Here is a 22,003-nt window from a genome sequence, read left to right on the forward strand (position 1 = left end):
TAACATCCAAACAATTATTTTAATTAAGATACATTCAATTTCATTGTGCATCTTTTGGACCTGCAGGTTTTTTACTGCTTTATCATAATGTAGTCTTAAACATTAGGGAATGTTCCCCATACGGTCTTCACCGTGGCCTTTTGATGTAATAACTGCACTTTGTTTAACCGCAGTACGTTAGTCAGTCTAATAAATAAACATTAGGATAACTTCTCTGAAGCGTTGCATTACATTTAAGTTGAGAAGTGAAAAAACAATGTTCAATATTAAGACTGTTGTGTTTATCAACAAAAAAAACATAACACAAACAAAAAAGCAAAATACAAACATCCAAAATAATAGCAATTGATATCACCCTGAAGCACTTAAATGCAAAAGTTGTTTTCCTGCTGGTTTAGATTGTCTACTTTAGCCCCTTGTCTCTAATAACATTTGCAGAGAAGTGTTCAAAAATGGGTTTAAGAGACAAGCTGTTGATGAGGATGGCACAATGTCCCCCGTCCCCAGTCAGTCAGTCCTTCAATACACCTGACCTGTCCTGTGAGTTGATTGCTGGACAACAAACAGACAGTGTCATGTCTGTAGATACTGTAGATAGTGTGGCAAACCTTTCCTTCCATGTCCTGTCTTTAACGGTGTGTTAACTTGAGTTCTCCACACCATGTTATATGGAAGAGAATGTTGTGATGGATATCGCTCCTAGGTGAGGTCCTTCATTTAAATACAGAGAGTGATTGTTTGTGATGAGCTGACACAGGACCCATTGTAAGAGAGGACTCATCTCTCCATTTCTCCTTCTGTCATCCTCTTTTCTCTCAATCTGCCCGTCTGTCTGTTCTGCTCCCCCTCTTCTTCCCTCCCTCTCTCTCTCTCTGCCACCTCTGTCTCTCCGTCCGTCCATTCGCCCGTCTGTCTGTGTTCTACAGTGCTGAGGCGCTGACGGTGTGGGGGTGGAGGGTGTCACGGTGGTGGGCTGTCATACCCTTGAAGGCCAGCGAGGAGGCAATATTGTCACAGCTGTGGTGAGAGAGAGCACTGCCACTGGGCGGCTGCCATGTGGGACCGGTCACATAGGCCGACGTGGTGGCGCTGTACCCCATGTAGGGCGACACTGGGGTGGGAGGGTGGTAGGCCGGGATACTGGGTGCTGTGACATAACTGTTCACTGTGGGCAAACCACTCTGCATCTGTCAGGGAGAAGGGAGAGAGAGAGGGGAGAGAGAGAGGGGAGAGAGATGGTGAGACAATAGATAGGGAGGAGAGAAACAAGGTGAGGTAGGTAGAGAGCGACATAACGGTTCACTGTGCTTGGGCAAGACACTCTGTGTCAGAGATGATAGATAGATAGATAGATAGATAGATAGATAGATAGATAGATAGATAGATAGATAGATAGATAGATAGATAGATAGATAGATAGATAGATAGATAGATAGATAGATAGATAGATAGATAGATAGATAGATAGATAGATAGATAGATAGATAGATAGATAGATAGATAGATAGATAGATAGATAGATAGATAGATAGATAGATAGATAGATAGATAGATAGATAGATAGATAGATAGATAGATAGATAGATAGATAGATAGATAGATAGATAGATAGATAGATAGATAGATAGATAGATAGATAGATAGATAGATAGATAGATAGATAGATAGATAGATAGATAGATAGATAGATAGATAGATAGATAGATAGATAGATAGATAGATAGATAGATAGATAGATAGATAGATAAGACAGAGAGTAGACAGAGAGATAGATTAGATTAGATTAGACAGAGAGATAGATTAGATTAGACAGAGAGATAGATTAGATTAGACAGAGAGATAGATTAGATTAGACAGAGAGATAGATTAGATTAGACAGAGAGATAGATTAGATTAGACAGAGAGATAGATCAGATTAGACCAAGAGATAGATCAGATTAGACAGAGGTGGAGTGAGGACCAGCGAGAAAGGATAGACCTGGTTAGACAGAGTTAGAGTCAGGTAGAGTCAGCTAGAGAGAGAGTGACCAAGTTAGACTGAGTTAGAGTGAGGTAGAGAGAGATCATGTTAGACAGAGGTAGAGTAAGGTAGAGAGAGAAGAGACCTGGTTAGACAGCGATAGAGTGAGGTAGAGAGAGAGAGGAGAGACCAGGTTAGACAGAGGTACAGTAAGGTACAGAGAGAGAGAGAGAGAGAGAGAGAGAGAGAGAGAGAGAGAGAGACCAGGTTAGACAGAGGTAGAGTGAAGTAGAGAGAGAGAGAGGAGAGACCAGGTTAGACAGAGGTAGAGTGAAGTAGAGAGAGAGAGAGGAGAGACCAGGTTAGACAGAGGTAGAGTGAAGTAGAGAGAGAGAGAGGAGAGACCAGGTTAGACAGAGGTAGAGTGAAGTAGAGAGAGGAAAGACCAGAGTAGACAGAGGTAGAGTGAAGTAGAGAGAGGAGAGACCAGAGTAGACAGAGGTAGAGTGAAGTAGAGAGAGGAGAGACCAGAGTAGACAGAGGTAGAGTGAAGTAGAGAGAGGAGAGACCAGAGTAGACAGAGGTAGAGTGAAGTAGAGAGAGGAGAGACCAGAGTAGACAGAGGTAGAGTGAAGTAGAGAGAGGAGAGACCAGAGTAGACAGAAGTAGAGTGAGGTAGAGACAGGAGAGACCAGGTTAGACAGAAGTAGAGTGAGGTAGAGACAGGAGAGACCAGGTTAGACAGAAGTAGAGTGAGGTAGAGAGAGGTAGAAAGAGAGAGAGAGAGGGAGAACAGGTTATAGAGAGGTAGAGAGAGAGAGGAGAGACCAAGTTAGACATAGGTAGAGAAACAGAGAGAGAAAGAGAGACCAGGTTAGACTGAGGTAGAGTGAGGTAGAAAGAGAGAGGTAGAGAGAGGCGACAGAGGTAGAGAAAAGAGAGACCAGGTTAGACAGATGTACAGTGAGGTAGAGAGAGGAGAGACCTGGTTAGAAAGAGGTAGAGAGAGGAGAGACTAGGTTAGACTGATGTAGAGTGAGGTAGAGAGAGGAGAGACTAGGTTCGACTGAGGTAGAGTGAGGTAGAGAGAGAGTGACCAAGTTAGACTGAGTTAGAGTGAGGTAGAGAGAGATCATGTTAGACAGAGGTAGAGTGAGGTAGAGAGAGATCATGTTAGACAGAGGTAGAGTAAGGTAGAGAGAGAAGAGACCTGGTTAGACAGCAATAGAGTGAGGTAGAGAGAGAGAGGAGAGACCAGGTTAGATAGAGGTAGAGTCAGGTAGAGTGAGGTAGAGAGAGAGAGACCAGGTTCGACTGAGGTAGAGTGAGGTAGAGAGAGAGAGGAGAGACCAGGTTAGAAAGAGGTAGAGTCAGGTAGAGTGAGGTAGAGAGAGAGAGACCAGGTTAGACTGAGGTAGAGTGAGGTAGAAAGAGGGAGGTAGAGAGAGGCGACAGAGGTAGGGAGAAGAGAGACCAGGTTAGACAGAGGTACAGTGAGGTAAAGAGAGGAGAGACCAGGTTAGACAGAGGTAGAGAAACAGAGAGAGAAAGAGAGACCAGGTTTGACAGAGGTAGAGTGAGGTAGAGAGAGAGACCAGGTTATACAGAGGTAAGAGAGAGAGAGAGAGAGAGAGAGAGAGAGAGAGAGAGAGACAGAGGTAGAGGTAGAGGTAGAGTCAGGTAAAGTGAGGTAGAAAGAGAGAGGTAGCGAGAGGAGACAGACGTTGAGAGAGGAGAGACCATAGACAGGGGTAGAGTGAGGTAGAGAAAGGAGAGACGGGTTAGACATAAGTAGAGGGAGGTAGAGAGAGAGATGAGAGACCAGATTAGACAGAGGTAGATTGCAATAGAGAGAGGAGAGACTAGGTTAGACTGATGTAGAGTGAGGTATAGAGAGGAGAGACTAGGTTAGACTGATGTAGAGTGAGGTAGAGAGAGGAGAGACTAGGTTAGACTGAGGTAGAGTGAGGTAGAGAGAGGAGAGACTAGGTTAGACTGAGGTAGAATGAGGTAGAGAGAGGAGAGACTAGGTTAGACTGAGGTAGAGTGAGGTAGAGAGAGGAGAGACTAGGTTAGACTGATGTAGAGTGAGGTAGAGAGAGGAGAGACTAGGTTAGACTGAGGTAGAGTGAGGTAGAGAGAGGAGAGACTAGGTTAGACTGAGGTAGAATGAGGTAGAGAGAGGAGAGACTAGGTTAGACTGAGGTAGAGTGAGGTAGAGAGAGGAGAGACTAGGTTAGACTGAGGTAGAGTGAGGTAGAGAGAGGATAGACTAGATTAGACTGAGGTAGAGTGAGGTAGAGAAAGGAGAGACTAGGTTAGACTGAGGTAGAGTGAGGTAGAGAAAGTGAAGACCAGGTATGAAAGAGGTAGAGTAAGGCAAAGATAGGAGAGACTAGGTTAGACAGAGGTTGAGTGAGGTAGCGAGAGAGAGGAGAGAGCTGGTTAGACATAGGTAGAGTGATATAGAGAGAGAGGAGAGACCAGGTTAGACAGAGGTAGAGTGAGGTAGAGAGAGAGGAGACCTGGTTAGAAAGAGAGAGAGAGAAACAGAGAGAGAGAGAGAGACCAGGTTAGACAGAGGTAGAGGTAGAGATAGGAGAGACCAGGTTAGACAGAGGTAGAGTACGGTAGAGAGAGGAGAGACCAGGTTCGACAGAGAGAGAGAGAGAGAGAGAGAGAGAGAGAGCAGGTTTGACAGAGGTAGACAGAGAGACCAGGTTATACAGAGGTAGAGAGAGAGAGAGAGAGAGAGAGAGAGAGAGAGAGAGAGAGAGAGAGAGAGAGAGAGAGAGAGAGAGAGAGAGACCAGGTTAGACAGAGGTAGAGGTAGAGATAGGAGAGACCAGGTTAGACAGAGGTAGAGTACGGTAGAGAGAGGAGAGACCAGGTTCGACAGAGAGAGAGAGAGAGAGAGAGAGAGAGAGAGCAGGTTTGACAGAGGTAGACAGAGAGACCAGGTTATACAGAGGTAGAGAGAGAGAGAGAGAGAGAGAGAGAGAGACAGAGGTAGAGTCAGGTAAAGTGAGGTAGAGAGAGAGAGAGGTAGCGAGAGGAGACAAACATTGAGAGAGGAGAGATCATAGACGGGTAGAGTGAGGTAGAGAAAGGAGAGACTGGGTTAGACATAAGTAGAGGGAGGTAGCGAGAGAGATGAGAGACCAGGTTAGACAGAGGTAGAGTGAGGTAGAGCTAGAGGAGACCTGCCTCTACCTCTGTCTTACCTGGTCTCTCTCTCTCTCTCTCTCTGTTTCTCTCTCTCTGTCTAACCTGGTCTCTCCTCTTTAAAGAGGAGAAAGAGAGGAGAGACCAGGTTTGACAGATGTAGAGTGAGGTAGAGAAAGGGAAGACCAGGTTTGACAGAGGTAGATTAAAGCAAAGATAGGAGAGACTAGAGGTTAGACAGAGGTAGAGTGCGGTAGAGTGAGGTAGAGTGAGGTAGAGAGAGGTAGAGAGAGGAGAGACCAGGTTAGATAGAGGTAGAGTGAGGTTGAGAGAGAGACGAGGTTAGACTGAGGTAGAGAAAGGAGAGACCGGGTTAGACAGAACTAGAGTGAGCTAGAGAGAGATGAGAGACCAGGTTAGACATACGTAAAGTGAGGTAGAGATAGAGAGGAGAGGCCAGGTTAGACAGAGGTACAGTAAGAGAGAGAGAGAGAGAGAGAGAGAGAGAGAGAGAGAGAGAGAGAGAGAGAGAGAGAGACCAGGTTGGACAGAGGTAGAGTGAAGTAGAGAGAGGAGAGACCAGGTTAGACAGAGGTAGATTGAGGTAGAGAGAGAGAGAGGAGAGACCAGGTTAGACAGAGGTAGAGTGAAGTAGAGAGAGGAGAGACCAGAGTAGACAGAAGTAGAGTGAGGTAGAGAGAGGTAGAAAGAGAGAGAGAGAGGGAGAACAGGTTATAGAGAGGTAGAGAGAGAGAGGAGAGACCAAGTTAGACATAGGTAGAGTGAGGTAGAGATAGAGAGGAGAGACCAGGTTAGACAGAGGTAGAGTGAGGTAGAGAGAGAGAGACCAGGTTAGACAGAAGTAGAGTGAGGTAGAGAGAGAGATGAGAGACCAGGTTAGACAGAGGTAGAGTGAGGTAGAGTGAGGTAGAGAGAGGAAAGGCCAGGTTAGACCGAAGTAGTGAGGTAGAGAGAGGTAGAGACAGAGAGAGCAGGTTACACAGAGGTAGAGAGAGAGAGGAGAGATACAGAAGGGGAGGAGAAGAGGCATTAGGGAAATGAGGTGTATGTGGTCATTGAGGGAAGGGGACTGGAGAGTAATGAGGAAAAGGAGAGAGAAAGGGAGAAGTGAGAGTTATGGTGAGGCTTAGGGTTGAGTTAGAATGTACTGTACTGTAGGTTTATGGGAGAGAGGTGACAGGTGAGATAGGAGAAGAGAGGGTGAATGGGGACAGAATAAAATAGGCATTTGGAGAAGTTTAGGGAGGAGAGAGGAGATATGGGATGACAGAAATGACCAAGGGAAAGGGGAAAGAAATGTACAGAGGGTTAAACAAGCATGAGCAACTCTTTGGCACCATGACAAAAAATAACTTGGAGAAATCACCAAATTGTTTCAACACTATGCCTTAGATATTAAATCCGTGTGTGGTCTATTCTATGACTTATGGGAATCAGAATGGTTTCTGCGGAAGAGAGATCATTTTCGTTGCTGTATATTATTTGGCCAGGAATTCCTCGACATAAGACCCAATGCCTATATTATTTATTTCTTTCGATGGACATTTACAGTCATGACGATGCACGTGCATTACTCAGATTCTTAACGCGTTTAGTTTTTATGGAGCCTATATTTAAGGGATGGTTTGTATATCACGAAGCAAAATGCCGTTGGCCTTCTTACGTAAAGGCATTTTAGTTTACGGTTAACCTATCTAATGTTCTCCTACTGAATGTTTTCCATCGGCCTACACAGCCTTTCATTTATGTTTTGTTTTTTCTAGCTATTTAAATGATTTTAAAGCTAATAAAATCTAATAAAGTAGCCTAGCCTACATAGCCCATGTTGCACATATCTTCATTTGGTACAATTATTTTCCCGGTGTTGGATATTGATAAATCAATATGCACACGTCACATGAATAAATTCAGTTTTATCGAATCCTGATATTCTACACGACTTGTTTTTCGTATAGGCAAACTTTTTTTTCTCCCTCCTTTATTCATAAATATTAAATGTGAAGTCAGGCTTGCATGCTTGTGGCTCTCAATAGTTATTTTAATGGCTATCATTCTACAGTAAATTCTGTCAAATGGAAAAGGCAAGATTACCAATTGAATTCTAGTTTTTTATTTCGTTACATAATTCACTTTCTTTTTGTTTATCGTTTTCATGCATTTATGTTATACAAGACGGCATACCTGAGATGAATCACAAATAGCCTATATTGACGGATAAAAGTAATTTCAATTGCAATAGGCCGACACATAAGGATCACTGAAATAAGAACACGTAGGCAGGCAAGGCAGTCTGTAGTAATACATATTTTATCATTTTTATTCTAATCCAATCTCGAGGTATTTAGACAACAGCAGACCATATTGAAATGCATAAAATGGTTTGCCTAATAGGCTAATAAATCATAATTCTAGGAAAAATGCCGTCGTATCCAACATGTCAGTCAAAACCTAATGGTCTTTGCTATGTTGCTATTATGTCTGATGAAAACGATCCTATAGACTCTAGAGTACTGGCACGTAAGAAAGGCATTTAAAGATTACATCCGAGCCGCCGGCGTTGTTTGTAAATATGCGTGTCGTTACCTTAAATTGAAATGTAATGATCCAATTATTTTTCCAAAGAGTGACATGATATACCCTGGCCCCGTGGGCGCATGACTGGGACAACTCAAGTAGGCTTACGGTTAACAGAACGTCGGTCACTGCATGCATGTTATGTAGCTATAAGACAAATAATAAGATACATCTTGAATTCATTGTATGTTTTTGGTTATTTCGAAATGTTTGCGTGTGGGTTCGATAAAAAATATATTATTTGTTATTAATCTATACATGTTTTATTGAGCTGTCATTGGAAAGGAGTTATTTTTTGTTTTATGTTTCTCATCAGTAAATAGCTGTGCCATTGCAGCTGCATAGCCTATACTGAGCTGTTCGCTGACACTTGAACAAAGAAAAAATAACATTATTTTAGCAAAAAAATGTATTTGGACATAATGAATCCTTCAGCTTTTTGAAAATCCCCACTCCTTAATTCAGTCGCCAGAAGTCTACTTTTATTATAAGGAGGGACCTTGTGGACCCCCTAAATGTGGAGTATGAAATCATTTTTACATAACACATTTTTGCTATCGTTCTTTTTTTACATCCGTTATTAGACATGGTCTTTTGCCTGCTAATGCCTGCAATGCAGTGAAGAAAACGATATGACAACAATAACATCTAATGTAACTGGCCCCTCTAACAGTACAACTGGCCCCAGCTTGGCCCCCCCAGTTGAAATGGTCTAGAACCACCACTGTGTGGATCTGGATAGGGAGAGTGTTTTGCTATGTGTTTTGAAAGTGCGTGCCGACTGCAGTGTGTGTATAGTGCTTTGAAATATGGGTCTATATGCCCCAATTTGAAAGGATTTAGTACATCAGTAGGCCTAGTTTATCGTCAACAAATGAAGTCCCGTTGACAACTATAGGCCTATAGCAGCCTGTGGCACGCAGAGAAAGCCATACTTTGAAAATGGGGCGTTTGAATCGATTAAAACCGCACGAATTGCAATCCAAATATATAGTTGAAAATGTATCGTATTATAAGTATTTATTATATTCTGATGATGGCTTTAGATCAGACTTTGACATACAAAATCTCAAAACTAAATAATTTGCTTATTGAAACCTTGGAATAAAATAAAGTAAAAATCTAAAACATAACTTGACCTATGTCTGATTATGCCATGTATAGACTATCTGAAAAATGCATTAGGCCTACATTTTTTTATTTCTTATTTTTTATCCGAACGAGTTATATCACCACCGCATGTGTTTTTCTGCATAATTCGTCCCCATTGATGCATCAAACGGTAGTCTATTGAATAAATCGAGGTCTCCATGTATCATCAACTGGTCATAACTCGCCAGTCTTTTGGTCTCAAGGGGGGTTTCAATGCTGCGTGTATAAACAACAAACCATCACATACATTTGATAACACCATACTTGAATATCGAACAATTCACTTCACATTATACCATTTGAAAAGGTCCGTGCGCCTTTTTCCACTAGGCGTTATTGGGTGTCAAGACCCCGGGAATTAGTTTTGGCATTATCTCGCGTGCCCCCGACGATATATCATACGAAGTACGCATGCCTCCCCCTCTCACTTCCTCTATCACACACACTATATCACTCGTGCATGCTCGCACTCACACTCTGTGTCCTCCACCTCTTGCCTCCACCTCACACGTTGTTTGCACCCTTGCAGTCGATATATTATGCAACATAAAATGCACCATATTTTCTACACAAGACTAACACCGAGTTTAGTGAGATGTTCTTCGTGAAACTTTTGGAATGAAAATACGTTTATACACACAAAAATATAATATGTTATTCGACTAGGCCTATTAGTGGGATAAGCTTCGATGGAATTTACCCACAATTTCAGCAATACCTTTCAGCTTCTATTAGATCAGCGTGCAAATCATTATTTGAGGTTAATTGTTAACATAAATGTAGCCTAGTCCACTGGCCAAAATATATAAACGTGTCATTACGATTGAATTATTTAAACCAGTCTTGTTATTCATTTACATTAGGCCTAATATTAGTAATTTTAGCACGTACTGAAATGCCATGCAATTAGCAAGTCAGCATAAAATATACAACAATAACACACAAAAATCAAACCTTTTTTTTTTATTCCCCGATGATTGTTATGATTATCTTAGTCTGTCTTTCTGTTTTGTGCCAATTGATTTTCTCTTCTCGAATGAAAAACAAAATAATACTGTAGAAAACGTGTCCAACTTATTTTTAAGAACAAACTCGTATTTACAATGACGGCCTACCGGAGAACAGTGGGTTAACTGCCTTGTTCGGGGAAGAACGACAGATTTTTACCTTGTCAGCTCGGGGATTGGATCCAGCAACAACGCTCTAACCACTAGGCTACCTGCCGTCCAATAGGATACCTGCCGTCCAATAGGATATCTGCCGTCCAATAGGATATCTGCCGTCCAATGATGTAAATCAACGTCAGCAGGATGACCTGATTCCCCTGGTCAAGTTTACTGGTAGAAAATATGAGGACTTGAGAAGTCTAGTTTCTTTTTTCTTCATTGATATCCCTAAACCTTATAAGATAAAGGCAAGTGGCTGCAAAGTACAAAATAACAAGAGCTTTTTCTGAAAAAATTACAAATTAAATCTGTTACCCCCATACAACATTTGGCTATGGAATATCGCTATATTTAAAGTTTCATTCAAAAAGAACTCTACAACCCTTACACTTTTTTTTAGCAGTTTTACAACTGCAGTAAAAGTGCAGTAACTGCAGTGAAATGTGGTATTTGTGGTATACTGCACTCTAACTGAGAGTAACACTGAAAAATGACTGCAGTAAACAAAACGGTGTTAGTTTGGATGCAGTATTTTCAGCATGCTGCAGTTATACTTAACTCTAACTACAGTTATACTGCAGTGTACTGCAGTTATACTGCACTCTGACTGCAATATTCTTTCGTACGAAAAAGTTGGTCTATTGAAATGCACATTTGGCGTGCTATGCTAACGACCGCAATTGAGCTTCTCAGTGCATCATACACAGTGCATCATACACAGTGCATCATACACAGTGCATCATACACAGTGCATCATACACAGTGCATCATACACAGTGCCTTCGGAAGGTATTCAGACTCCTTGATTTTTTCCCCACGTTTTGTTACGTTACAGCCTTATTCTAAAATTGATTAAATTGTTTTTTTTCCCTCATCAATCTACACACAATACCCCATAATGACAAAGTAAAATAGGTTTTTAGACATTTTTGCAAATGTTTAAAAAAAAATCTGAAATATCACATTTACGTAAGTATTTATTCAGTACTTTGTTGAAGCACCTTTGGCAGCGATTACAGCATCAAGTCTTGTTGGGTATGACGCTGCAAGCTGAGCACACCTGTATTTGGGGAGTTTCTCCCATTCTTCTCTGCAGATCCTCTCAAGCTCTGTCAGGTTGGATGGGGAGCGTCGCTGCACAGCTACTTTCAGGTTTCTCCAGAGATGTTTGATCAGGTTTATGTCCTGGCTCTGGCTGGGCTTCTCAAGGAAATTCAGAGACTTGTCCCGAAGCCACTCCTGCGTTGTCTTGGCTGTGTGCTTAGGGTTGTTGTCCTGTTGTAAGGTGAACCTTCACCCCTGTCTGAGGTCCTGAGAGCTCTGGAGCAGGTTTTCATCAAGGATCTCTCTGTACTTTTCTCTGTTCATCTTTGCCTCGATCCTGACTAGTCTCCCAGTCCCTGACACTGAAAAACATCCCCACAACATGATGCAGCCACCAAGACGCTTCACCATAGGGATGCTGCCAGGTTTCCTCTAGACGTGAATTACACTTGGCATTTAGGCCAAAGAGTTCAAGCTTGGTTTCATCAGACCAGAGAATCTTGTTTCCTATGGTCTGACAATCTTTAGGTGCCTTTTGGCAAATTCCAAGAGGGCTGTCATGTGCTTTTTACTGAGGAGTGGCTTCTGTCTGGCTACTCTACCATAAAGGCCTGATACGTGGAGTGCTGCAGAGATGGTTGTCCTTATGGAAGTTTCTCCCATCTCCACAGAGGAACTCTAGAGCTCTGTCAGAGTGACCATCGGGTTCTTGGTCACCTCCCTGACCAAGGCTCTTCTCCCCGATTGCTCAGTTTAGCCGGGTGGCCAGCTCTAGGAAGAGTCTTGGTGGTTCCAAACTTCTTCCATTTAAGAATGATGGAGGCCACTGTGTTCTTGGGGACCTTCAATGCTGCAGACATTTGTTGGTACCCTCCCCAGATCTGTGCCCCGACAAAATCCTGACTCGGAGCTCTATGGACAATTCCTTCGACCTAATGGCTTGGTTTTTGCTCTGACATGCACTGTCAACTGTGGGACCTTATATAGACAGGTGTGTGCCTTTCCAAATCATATCCAATCAATTGAATTTATCACAGGTGGACTCCAATCAAGTTGTACAAACATCTCAAGGATGATCAATGGAAACAGGATGCAGCTGAGCTCAATTTCGAGTCTCATAGCAAAAGGTCTGAATACTAATGTAAATAAGGTATTTCTGTTTATTATTTTCATTATGTATTTCTGTTTATTATTTGTAATACATTTGCTAAAAAATTAAAAATAAACAGTTTTCACTTTGCCATTATGGGGTATTGTATGTAGATTGTGGAGGATTTAAAAAAAAATAAAAAAAATTAGAGTAAGATTGTAACGTATCAGAATGTGGTTTGAATACTTTCAGAAGGCACTGTATGTCAAGATGTCAACATGCTATCACCTGCAAGGAAATGTATGGGTCCTGAGGGTCCAGGTTCATGGTTAATTTGTCACAGAACTGAATCAATCATATGCCAGGGATGGACACAAAACTACAATATGTCATAGCAATGTAACAGCACAGTAGCCCTATGTATCCGAATAGAACAAGCCACAGTAGCCTATACACTGCGGTGGTTGGTGCCTTGTCTAGAGGCATAGCGCCCAGCTCCAGGAGGAGGTAGCGTGTCAATATGATTGAAAGCACTAAGAAAGCATTCTCAGCTAGTATATTGATTATACAATTTTATTTATTTATTTTATTTCACCTTTATTTAACCAGGTAGGCAAGTTGAGAACAAGTTCTCATTTACAATTGCGACCTGGCCTCACAATAAGTGTGAGACACTAAACTTGAAGGTCATCATATTGTACCTGACCTTGTGATTAACACAAATTAGGCTAAAGATGGATGAGGATGGAATTCTATAGAAAAGGAGGTGTTTCCTTTTACCTGTGTACATTTTGCTTCAGGTTCTATAGAATGCGGTGGTTTATGCTGCACGCCATTGACTAGTGGAGAACTTGCTGATGGCGGAAAATGTGTCCTGTTTATAACACTCCATTCTTCTAGTTTGGCGCTGGGAAAGGACGAACTGTCACTAACTGCATGGAGCAAAACAAAGAGACACAGAGACAGAGGAGAGGGAAGTCAGAGGAGATGAACCGAAGAGACTTCACGCTACCACTCCCATCTATTGTAGGCATTCATCTCACCTCAAAACTATAGCATTTTAGCAAAACCCCCGACTAAAAGTTATCGTGCAAAAATACGAAGAATACTTGAAATGGTAACGATTATCATTTGCTAGGAATTACTTCAGATCCGACCATTTAAATAGAGAAATGGCTAGGGCTATGGTTGTCTTAAAAGGCGTTTCTGCATCTGTTTAGACAAATCTGAATTAGGCAGACTCGTTTTGTGCAGAGGGCGCCTAGCCCTAGTCATTTCTCTATTTACATGATCTGAAGTGATTCCTCAGAACCCTGGAAAAACCGTATATGTGTGTGGTTTTGCCTTAACCTACTGATCAAACCGAAGCAGCTCATTGCTAAAAGGAATGCAGTAAGACGATTCTTTCGTGTAATGGCCAGGAACATTTAACCAAGCCCGTCTTCCTGTGGGGACAAATTAGATTTACTTGAACCGTTCCCCCTTTGAACGTGATGGATATTATATTATACACGGTTCCCAGAGTTTAGAATAGGAAAAGCAAGCCCACCAGTGTTGTAACTTGAGAAGACCACTGAATCGATTATTTTTTTTCTCGACCCACTTTACTTTCTTTCAACAAATCAAGTTTTACTTGTAGTTGTCTATTTTGTGCATAAAGACATTTGTTAAAATATTAGTTGAAGGTCTAAAAGATTTGGGTCTTTTTTGAGGGTCTTTTTCTTAAATAATCATTCGCTGACATAAAGCTGTCTTAGGTTATTTCGAGGGAGGATGTATGTTATCTTCCGTTCTTGTTGTGTGTGTGTGTGTGTGTGTGTGTGTGTGTGTGTGTGTGTGTGTGTGTGTGTGTGTGTGTGTGTGTGTGTGTGTGTGTGTGTGTGTGTGTGTGTGTGTGTGTGTGTGACAGTGCCATTTGATGATCAATGTCTTTCAAAATATCGCCATATTCCAAATGCAACACATCATTTTTTTACGCATTTTTACCCATAGCCTATAGTTTTACGCATAGCCTACAGTTTTACGCATGAGGCCTGTACTCGCCATTTGCGTCTTAGTGATATTTTTGTTAGGCTCTTTGTCTTAGAATAAGCCTACTGTATTGAGTATTCACTCCATGTTGTAGTGTAAACCCAACAGCAAATCTATAATAGGCCATATCATAGTCAAGTTTTTCTAAATGAAAACCTGAGTCTCGAGGCTGGCGACGTGATCGTGGCGCTAAAAGGCCTCACGTCATTCAGTGTACATTATACTTATTTCGGCTTTCAAAACCTGCCGCAAACATCTGGTAATAATTTGGAAATGCATAAATTGTTTAGAAAGGCATTCTTTGAGAACACATTCCTCCCCGGGATTTCTTGTTCGGCTTGAAGATCTGCGCTGCGTTTGAGGGGCGAAGCCTTGTTGTTTAGATTGTCGGAGTTAAGTTAAGACATGGAATGGCCGCGGCCTCTGGTATCTAAAGAGTTGTATTATACAAGCTCTAAGGAGAGTGGCATGTTTCTATCTACAAGGCGGTGAGACGCAAGAGCGTTATATCTTCTGACAGATGCACGGTTATGACAAGCGCATAGGCCGTCGACTGACATCTTACACTCTCCTTGCTAAAACAAAAAACGTTGTCCCTAAAAATCTTATTCACAAGAAAATCATGTATTATTATTTGTTGAAGGTCATATTTATTTAAGCTATATTGTTTCCAAAACATAATAGTATTTGTGGTAACATAGCGAAAACGAACTGTCCAATCATGACTGTAACTAACAAAAACAAGTTCTCTAAACTGAGATAGGGCCTTTACGCAACAACACAGGCCAGTAGCCTAGTTCAATATAGCCCGTTTAGCCTATTGGAGCAGTATGATAGGCTAAAAAGGTGTGAAACGGCATCGCAAGGGTGTGTATTTTGAAGCAAGGCAAGAACGAAATGTGTGGCTGCAAGATATGGCATGGCAAAGCTTTGAACACCTCATTTTGATTTGAGTTCATCTCCTCGTGCACCGCTGCGCCTTCCCTTCGTTATCCCACTAATATTCAACATCCGCCCCAAGCCTTCCGTCAACCATCTGTTTTAATGCAACCGTTTGAACTAGGAACTAAACGTTACCAATACACGCACTCACCGGTTCTGGCAAATAACACATCACTAACTTAGAAAGCCAATTTATTTTCGCAGTTCGTTCACTATTTTATATTTTATTAGTAGAATAATGATCCTGATAAAAAAAAATGCAGAACTCAAAATTAAAAAAGTTACACATCTGCCTACTTTGCGACAAGGCCCACGACACGCAAGTACACACGCAGACACGCAAAGTACGCACACGCACCGCACCCCCTGCTGACCCATGCGTTTTCCTATTTATTTTAACCATTAACAAATGCAAATTCTTTGCCCATGTACCAAAGTAAAAATCATGCTTACTTTGTTGCTCTGTTATCGACCGAATCCCCAGAATATCTGTTACCGAGTGCGATGAGGGCCATATCCTGTGCATAGCCATGTGTCCAGGGAGGGAGTGCATGCCCGGGGGAGTCGGTACTTTGGTCCCAGAGGCTCCGATGGGGGTCGGATACGAGTATATGTGGTTGTATGGTAGCGTTGGTTGAGGTGGTTGGTGAGACGACTGCTTGCTGGACTCATACTGGCTCTGCTGGGATAGATTGCCAATCTTGTTGCGGAGGATCCGACTGATGGAGCTCACAGATGGTAGATTAAATTTGTCACAAACGCCATCAGCCAGTAGCCTGTCCCGGATCTCCCATGCGAAAATACCCGGGTCCCTCTGCTTGTATGTCCGTATGTGCTTGACCACTGACGGCGTGGTGACCCGTGGCTTGCTGCCCCCGATCGCTCCCGGGAGTATAGAGCCGGTCTCGTTGTACCGGGCCAGTATCTTGCTGACGCAGCCGTGGGAGACCCGGAGCTGTCTGCTGATGTCGCAAGGCCTGATGCCCAGCTGAGCGAGCTCTACAATCCGCAGCCGGATGGCGTTGGGTAGCGGTCTGCCGTTGACGAAAACACCGCCGAGCTGGTTCACCTCTCCGAAGGCTGGCTCTGGTGTCATGGAAACATATAGAGAGACAGCTAAATGAAACACACATCTTATGTTAGACACCGTGTAGCTGTTGTAGCCTGTAATCACAACAATGCCATATTATGACTAGTGTTGTTAATCATGCCTAAATGCTAATGCGGTCTGCAATGTTGTTTCCACCCGGTTAAGGACGAATTAAATGCTTATTTACAGCATATGAGATTGTCTTAAATGTATTGGGATGTATATAGAATATGTATGTCTTTATACTACACTCAAAACAGATGCGTAAACCCCAATTTAGCGCGTGATGAAAATAAAAACATGTCCTCCCTTTAGACGCTCATAAAAACCCCGCACATTTTGTTCAGTTTGTCCATAACATACTGCTACATTGTAATGCCGTTGTGTTTTACTTTCGAGATACAGTTGCAGTACAAATGTGTTTTACGCATATCTATGCTATAGGCTAGTTTTACCAATCGGCTTCTAATAATGGTAATTGGAAAATCCCATCGTAAAAACCAACTGAAGCGTAAAACAACTATTCGGTGTATCCATACAATCGCCTTACAAGCAATATAGGCTAATCATAATTGAGGCAGGAATACCCGGGACCGAGCGCCTGTTACAGACTAACTCCATCATCGGCACAATGTTTCCATATAAACTTACCCATTGCGTTTAGTCCACAAATTATTATTGGGATCTCGGAGTTACACCTTCCGTCCAGTTCCGCGTCCAGTTTCACTGGTGTCTGGAAACCTGTCTAGGGGAGCACAAATCCTCGGTCTCCTCCGCCACGGGTTGGCTACTGCTAGAACCAAACTACGATAGTAGCGAGAAGGACAAATCCGCGATGTGTTTCCTGATGGCATGGGAGACAGGTTTACATTTCAATCCAGACAATCATGGGCCGGACTTCCAAAACTTTGCTTCTCCCCGAGGCTCGGTCCGCCAATGAAAGTTTGAGTTTGTAGAGAGCAGCTTTCCTATTGGATTGAAAGTTTGACATGACATATGCTCATGCAGCAAGGCAACCCCCTCTCTTCCACAGGAACTACAGACAGGGTTACCATACCACCACGAATTGTAATTATGAGTTGCACTACACAGGAATGGTAAATTATAATATTAATATTGTGATTATGAATCATACATAACAATGAATTAGGCTACAGGATAAACCACCAATGTAATAATCCCAATATAATAATAGTCAAGTGTTTGGCTTTTGCTGCCTATATAGTCAGTGAGGAATTAATCTGATATGAACACAAAATTATGAAAGTGAAAATAACATCTTACATATTGATATTCCATTTCCTCAGTTCAAATGGATAGTCTAACGTCCGTAAAGGCTGTCATCACTCACCAACCAAAGAAATAACAGGAGACATTGAGAATATTTGCACATCATGAAGTGGCGCTCAGAGTAAGGCCAATGTAGTATTCATAGGCCATGACTTTGACTTATAAATACACAAACAAAAACAGACAAAACAAGTTACTGTCGGAGTTGGTCGTTAGGTCATTGCCTATATTGCGCATTCCTTTTAGGCTACTAATATACTTGTATTTCAATGTGTTTTAAATATATATTATCCTGGTGTAAAACATTTCATTTATATTCCAAAGTAGCTCAGGCCTTGTTTTGATTGTTCATTTGTGTATGCTTTAACACATTTTTCTTTATCTCTTTCCTCTTGCATCATTTTTCTATAATCGAGATAGGAAACAAATTCATATTTCTACATACAGACTAGGTTGTATGTTGATATTCAACTGAGTGTTTAAAAAAATATAGGTCTAATGAGTAATCTCAGAAAACTTGGCCTAGAGAGCAGACTATATTAATAGCTTGCTATTAATATCTTGAATAAATGTTAGATTTGCATATTCAACAGAATGTATTTATTAAAAAAAATATATGTATTTGAGTTACTTATAATTGCATATTTCAAATACATTCTCAATTATTATGAAATATTTGATGAAAAAAAAGGAATATGAACCAGTAAGCATATGGAGGTTTGCTGTTATGTCATGTTTATTTATTCAACGTGTAGATACATACCATGAATGCGCTAGACTAACCCTACACCTATATTTCACTCATCTGACAGGCAATATAGAACGCCTTCCACACGTAGGTAATCGGACGCTTTGTTTCCTGTTTACAGGAGAAACTATAGCTCTTAAAGCGCTCGGTGGTTGGTTGACCTGTGCTCACGGTTTTCTCTTTCTCTTGTTGCTAAGGGTCACTTCACAACAGTAAGCTTAGTTTGCTCGGCATCTTAGAAACATATTTCAGGGTATCAACACTAGCATATATCGTCCATACACACACATACGTCGCTCAAGCTTATTCTGCACTGCATTTTGTCAAGATTGGCTTAGACTCTACCCATCTTCTTGCTGTCCGTGTCTTCCAGGGCCCTCATCTGTTATAGCAGCGATAGATTCCAGGTTAGTGATCACTGAACTCTAAAATCTTTCTCGTTCGTTTTCCAGCTGTTCTATTGGTGCATTTCCATACAGGATTTACCCCAGTGTTTTACCCCAAAGGCTCAGACTTTTCTCTTTCCATCTATGGGCCATGGCTCCGGCGGAACCGCTCTCACTTGGGGCCAAAGCCAGTCCACTGGTACTTTTCAGCTGGCATTTAGCCTACATAACAATGGCTAACTGTGAACTTATCACCGTCTCACAAACTGTTCTGATTGTGCAGAGGTTGTTGATTCTGCTCTTCACAATTCCGGACTGTCTGCCTTAGCTATGGAAACACTATGTCCCTAGTATAGCCTAGTGTGACACTAGGTCTAATGCGTAACACTGATGTTACAGTCGAAAAGCTGCATAAGGGTGTTTCTGGTGTACGTATTTGTGCGGACCGGGCCGATTCCCCTGGCCCCCGCTCTCGATGGCAGCCACTAATGCCTTAAGGATAAAGGATCATGTTTTCGGTTGGAAAACGTGCTCAACTTGTTTCCATTGAGGTGCTTCGGATGTCTGGAATAACAAAGAGTCAAGTCTGAGGGATCAGAGGTCTCCGCTCAGCAATTAGCAGTGTAGATACTTTCAGATTCATGTGATAGTATTTAAAAAGCATTTATTTTACTAATATTATACTGATATTATTTCGCCTCATTCGGACCATGCATGGTGCAATGTTGATCAAGATTCGAAGTTTGCTTATTTATGATTTTTTTTAACTATCGGTTGGTTCAAGAGCAGATCCAGCTTCAAGTGCCAATTCAATTCCCCAGGGGCGCGCGTGCATTGGGGCCAATCAAGGCATCGAGGGAATTCGCTTGCCATCCATTCCACCTCCGTAACATTCTAATACGAACGGGTGTCTTGTGATGGGTCCCTCGTCTATTTAGCTCTATTCTTCTTTCTGTCAACACGTCATTTTATCGCAGTGAGACATAAATCTGAAGGGTAAATTGGGCATTGACAGATAAGTGTTAACGATGTGTGTAGAGGAATGTGAAGAGATATATACGGTCTTTAAGTCTGCCTAAAGAGAGAATAATTATCGTGCTTCATCAGCGAGATTTAGGCTCAGGTTGTATTACAGCCGAAACGATATTACAGCAGATGTTTGTATTATTGTTGTTGTTGTTATTGGCTGTATTATTATTGTTATAACTGTGGATGTATTCCTGAAAAATATTATTATTTGTATAAAGGTGGTAGGCCTATAGACCTATTATTATTATTATTATTTATTATTATATTTTTGTTATAGCCAAGCATGGTAGGAATTTACCATGTAAAAAAATACGTTGTGTATTCCATGTGCAGGCCTACTAGGCTACAGTAGACCTACATCCTCCTATGTGTATCTCTATGCATTTTCCTGTAACCCAGCCTCTTTGCTTTACATAATGCGTTGCGATCACCAAAATAGTTCAATTTGTAAATCCATGAATTGTGTATAACATTGCCTACCACTGAAGAGATTAAAGGTGAGGAGCGATGAATCGATGGAGATCACATGAATTACCATGGCACATCATGTAATCTATCAGATTAGCAGGGGATCTTTTGATGGCTGTGTTGCCATGATTTGTAGCCTATTATTTTAATCCGATATTTTCCAATATATTATACAGTTGACTAAATAGTTAGGCCTATACGTTTTGTGGAAATCTAAAAGGCATGACTAACAATGAATTCAACTCTGCTCGCCATGCATGTCCTCAGTCTAGGACGATGTCCCTCGCGCATGGTACAGGCCTAGGTTAAATACTAGCGGTGCTCTGCTTATTTGAACTAAAGGAATTTAAGGCATGCATCGTATAGTTGACTAAAACAGGATTAGCCGTGTCGAATGGTCCTAACCGCAAGTCAACGCATCGCATCCTTTCTGATCTGTAAAACACGACTAACTGGTTTTGGGGGATACGGACCAACGGGACAGTCGACGTAATAACCCAATTTCAATATTTTCGTTTCTGTCCATTGAGCTCGCTTGTAACTCATGCGGAAATCCTTAATTTTACGCTTAAAATGGTGCAAAAATCATTTCAACTTCACTCATCAAATCGAGATTTTTTTTAGGCTAAAAGAATGCAGCCATTACATTATCAATATTCCGCTGCCAATTGCACATACACATTATCTACTGTTGCATTTTTAAGCTAGCCATGCACTGTAAAACATACCTTTTTTCAAATTCAGTTGTTTTTAAGGTAATTTAGTGGCTGCCAGTTACCTGTAAGTTACTGTAAAAAAAAAAGGTACCGAATGTTACCGTAAATTAAAGTTTACAGTAATGTACTTTTAAACCAACGTTTTACAGTAATTTACAAGTAGCCTAACTGTGATTTATTTACAGGGGGGTTCTCATCATATGGCATGCTTGCTGCTATTTTGGCTGCATGGTGATAACATTATTTTATGTTCCTAGGCTACATGAATAAAGTATTCAACATATTGATTTAATTAAGGGGTATACCTATACCTAAGATCAGTATTTTTTTATAATATTTTTGAGTGCATCAGATAGCCAGATTTGTATTTATTTATTATAGGCTTACGCCTCGTTTTATTTGCACTGTGCAATCAATATGGTCCAAATAGCCTACAAGTTCTCTTTCTGTTGGACCTATTCCGATATTTCGACGAGACAAAAACGTAACAAGCAGTGGACATCTGATGTGCTATTCGGGTTGCTGGAGCCAAGCAACACAGAGCATATTGGACTGATCTTGGGGTTATTTATATGTGCCCTTATAAGGCAGACTAATGTCGCTTTCGGTAGGGAGACCTACTGTAACTTCAGGAGGATGTACCCGACCAAGGGTGGCTAGGAGCGGATCGCCTTCCATTCCCATAAAGGTAAGGATTAATGCGCCCCTCGACCATTATTTCATTCTGAAACGATACAAGTTATTATAAGGCAGGCTGATGTAGCCCTCTCGGTGAGTCCAAACAGCGCGTGCATGATGTTCCCGGGGTGGCTCGTGGCATTCTTTTATACCCAAAGAGGAAAGGGTTATAATGCAGCCTCAGCGGTTCTAAATTCTAAAAGAGAATAGGCCTATGTGTGTTGCTTTTATTCAGGGCGTGAGGTCATGTTGGTTATTCCACTCTATTATACACTGCATTGTCACCAGAGCAAGACTACAGTATAGTTTCAACATTTCCTTCGCCGCATGGACTATAGGCCAATATTGAGGTTGCCTGGGACAAGACAATACTTTTCTGTTCTCAACAGACATGTTTAGATTTTATTGTCCAACTATTTTCTAAAATATTTCAGAAAAATATCTAGAACTGAA

General features: G+C 41.6%; 1 protein-coding gene across 3 annotated transcripts; it reads right to left on the reverse strand.

Moving 5' to 3' along the window:
* LOC106611306 (paired box protein Pax-9) lies at positions 1-17,112 on the reverse strand. Of its 3 annotated transcripts, none has more exons than XM_014211354.2 (4): positions 16,887-17,112; positions 15,599-16,231; positions 12,953-13,104; positions 1-1,187 (listed from the first exon to the last, which is right to left on the reverse strand). In XM_014211354.2, exons 1-4 carry the CDS (start codon positions 16,888-16,890, stop codon positions 921-923), a joined length of 1,056 nt encoding a protein of 351 aa, XP_014066829.1. In that variant the 5' UTR covers positions 16,891-17,112; the 3' UTR covers positions 1-920. The 3 variants fall into 3 exon arrangements, with proteins under 3 accessions (XP_014066829.1, XP_014066828.1, XP_014066831.1); XM_014211353.2 differs by having other exon boundaries at positions 15,599-16,261; positions 16,887-17,091; XM_014211356.2 differs by lacking the exon at positions 12,953-13,104 and having other exon boundaries at positions 15,642-16,261; positions 16,887-17,091.
* Between the last annotated feature and the right edge of the window lie 4,891 nt (positions 17,113-22,003).

This window comes from Salmo salar, chromosome ssa09 (assembly GCF_905237065.1).
Source record: "Salmo salar chromosome ssa09, Ssal_v3.1, whole genome shotgun sequence".
In the NCBI taxonomy this organism is placed as follows: Eukaryota; Metazoa; Chordata; class Actinopteri; order Salmoniformes; family Salmonidae; genus Salmo; species Salmo salar.

Bases quoted from the DNA above. Each gene is read 5' to 3' on its own strand.
- LOC106611306 (XM_014211353.2), bottom strand. The intron at 13,105-15,598 runs GTAAGCATGATT...TGCTCCATGCAG, and splicing joins GTCGATAACAGAGCAACAAA to TTAGTGACAGTTCGTCCTTT. The intron at 1,188-12,952 runs GTAAAAGGAAAC...TCTCCCTGACAG, and splicing joins CTGAAGCAAAATGTACACAG to ATGCAGAGTGGTTTGCCCAC.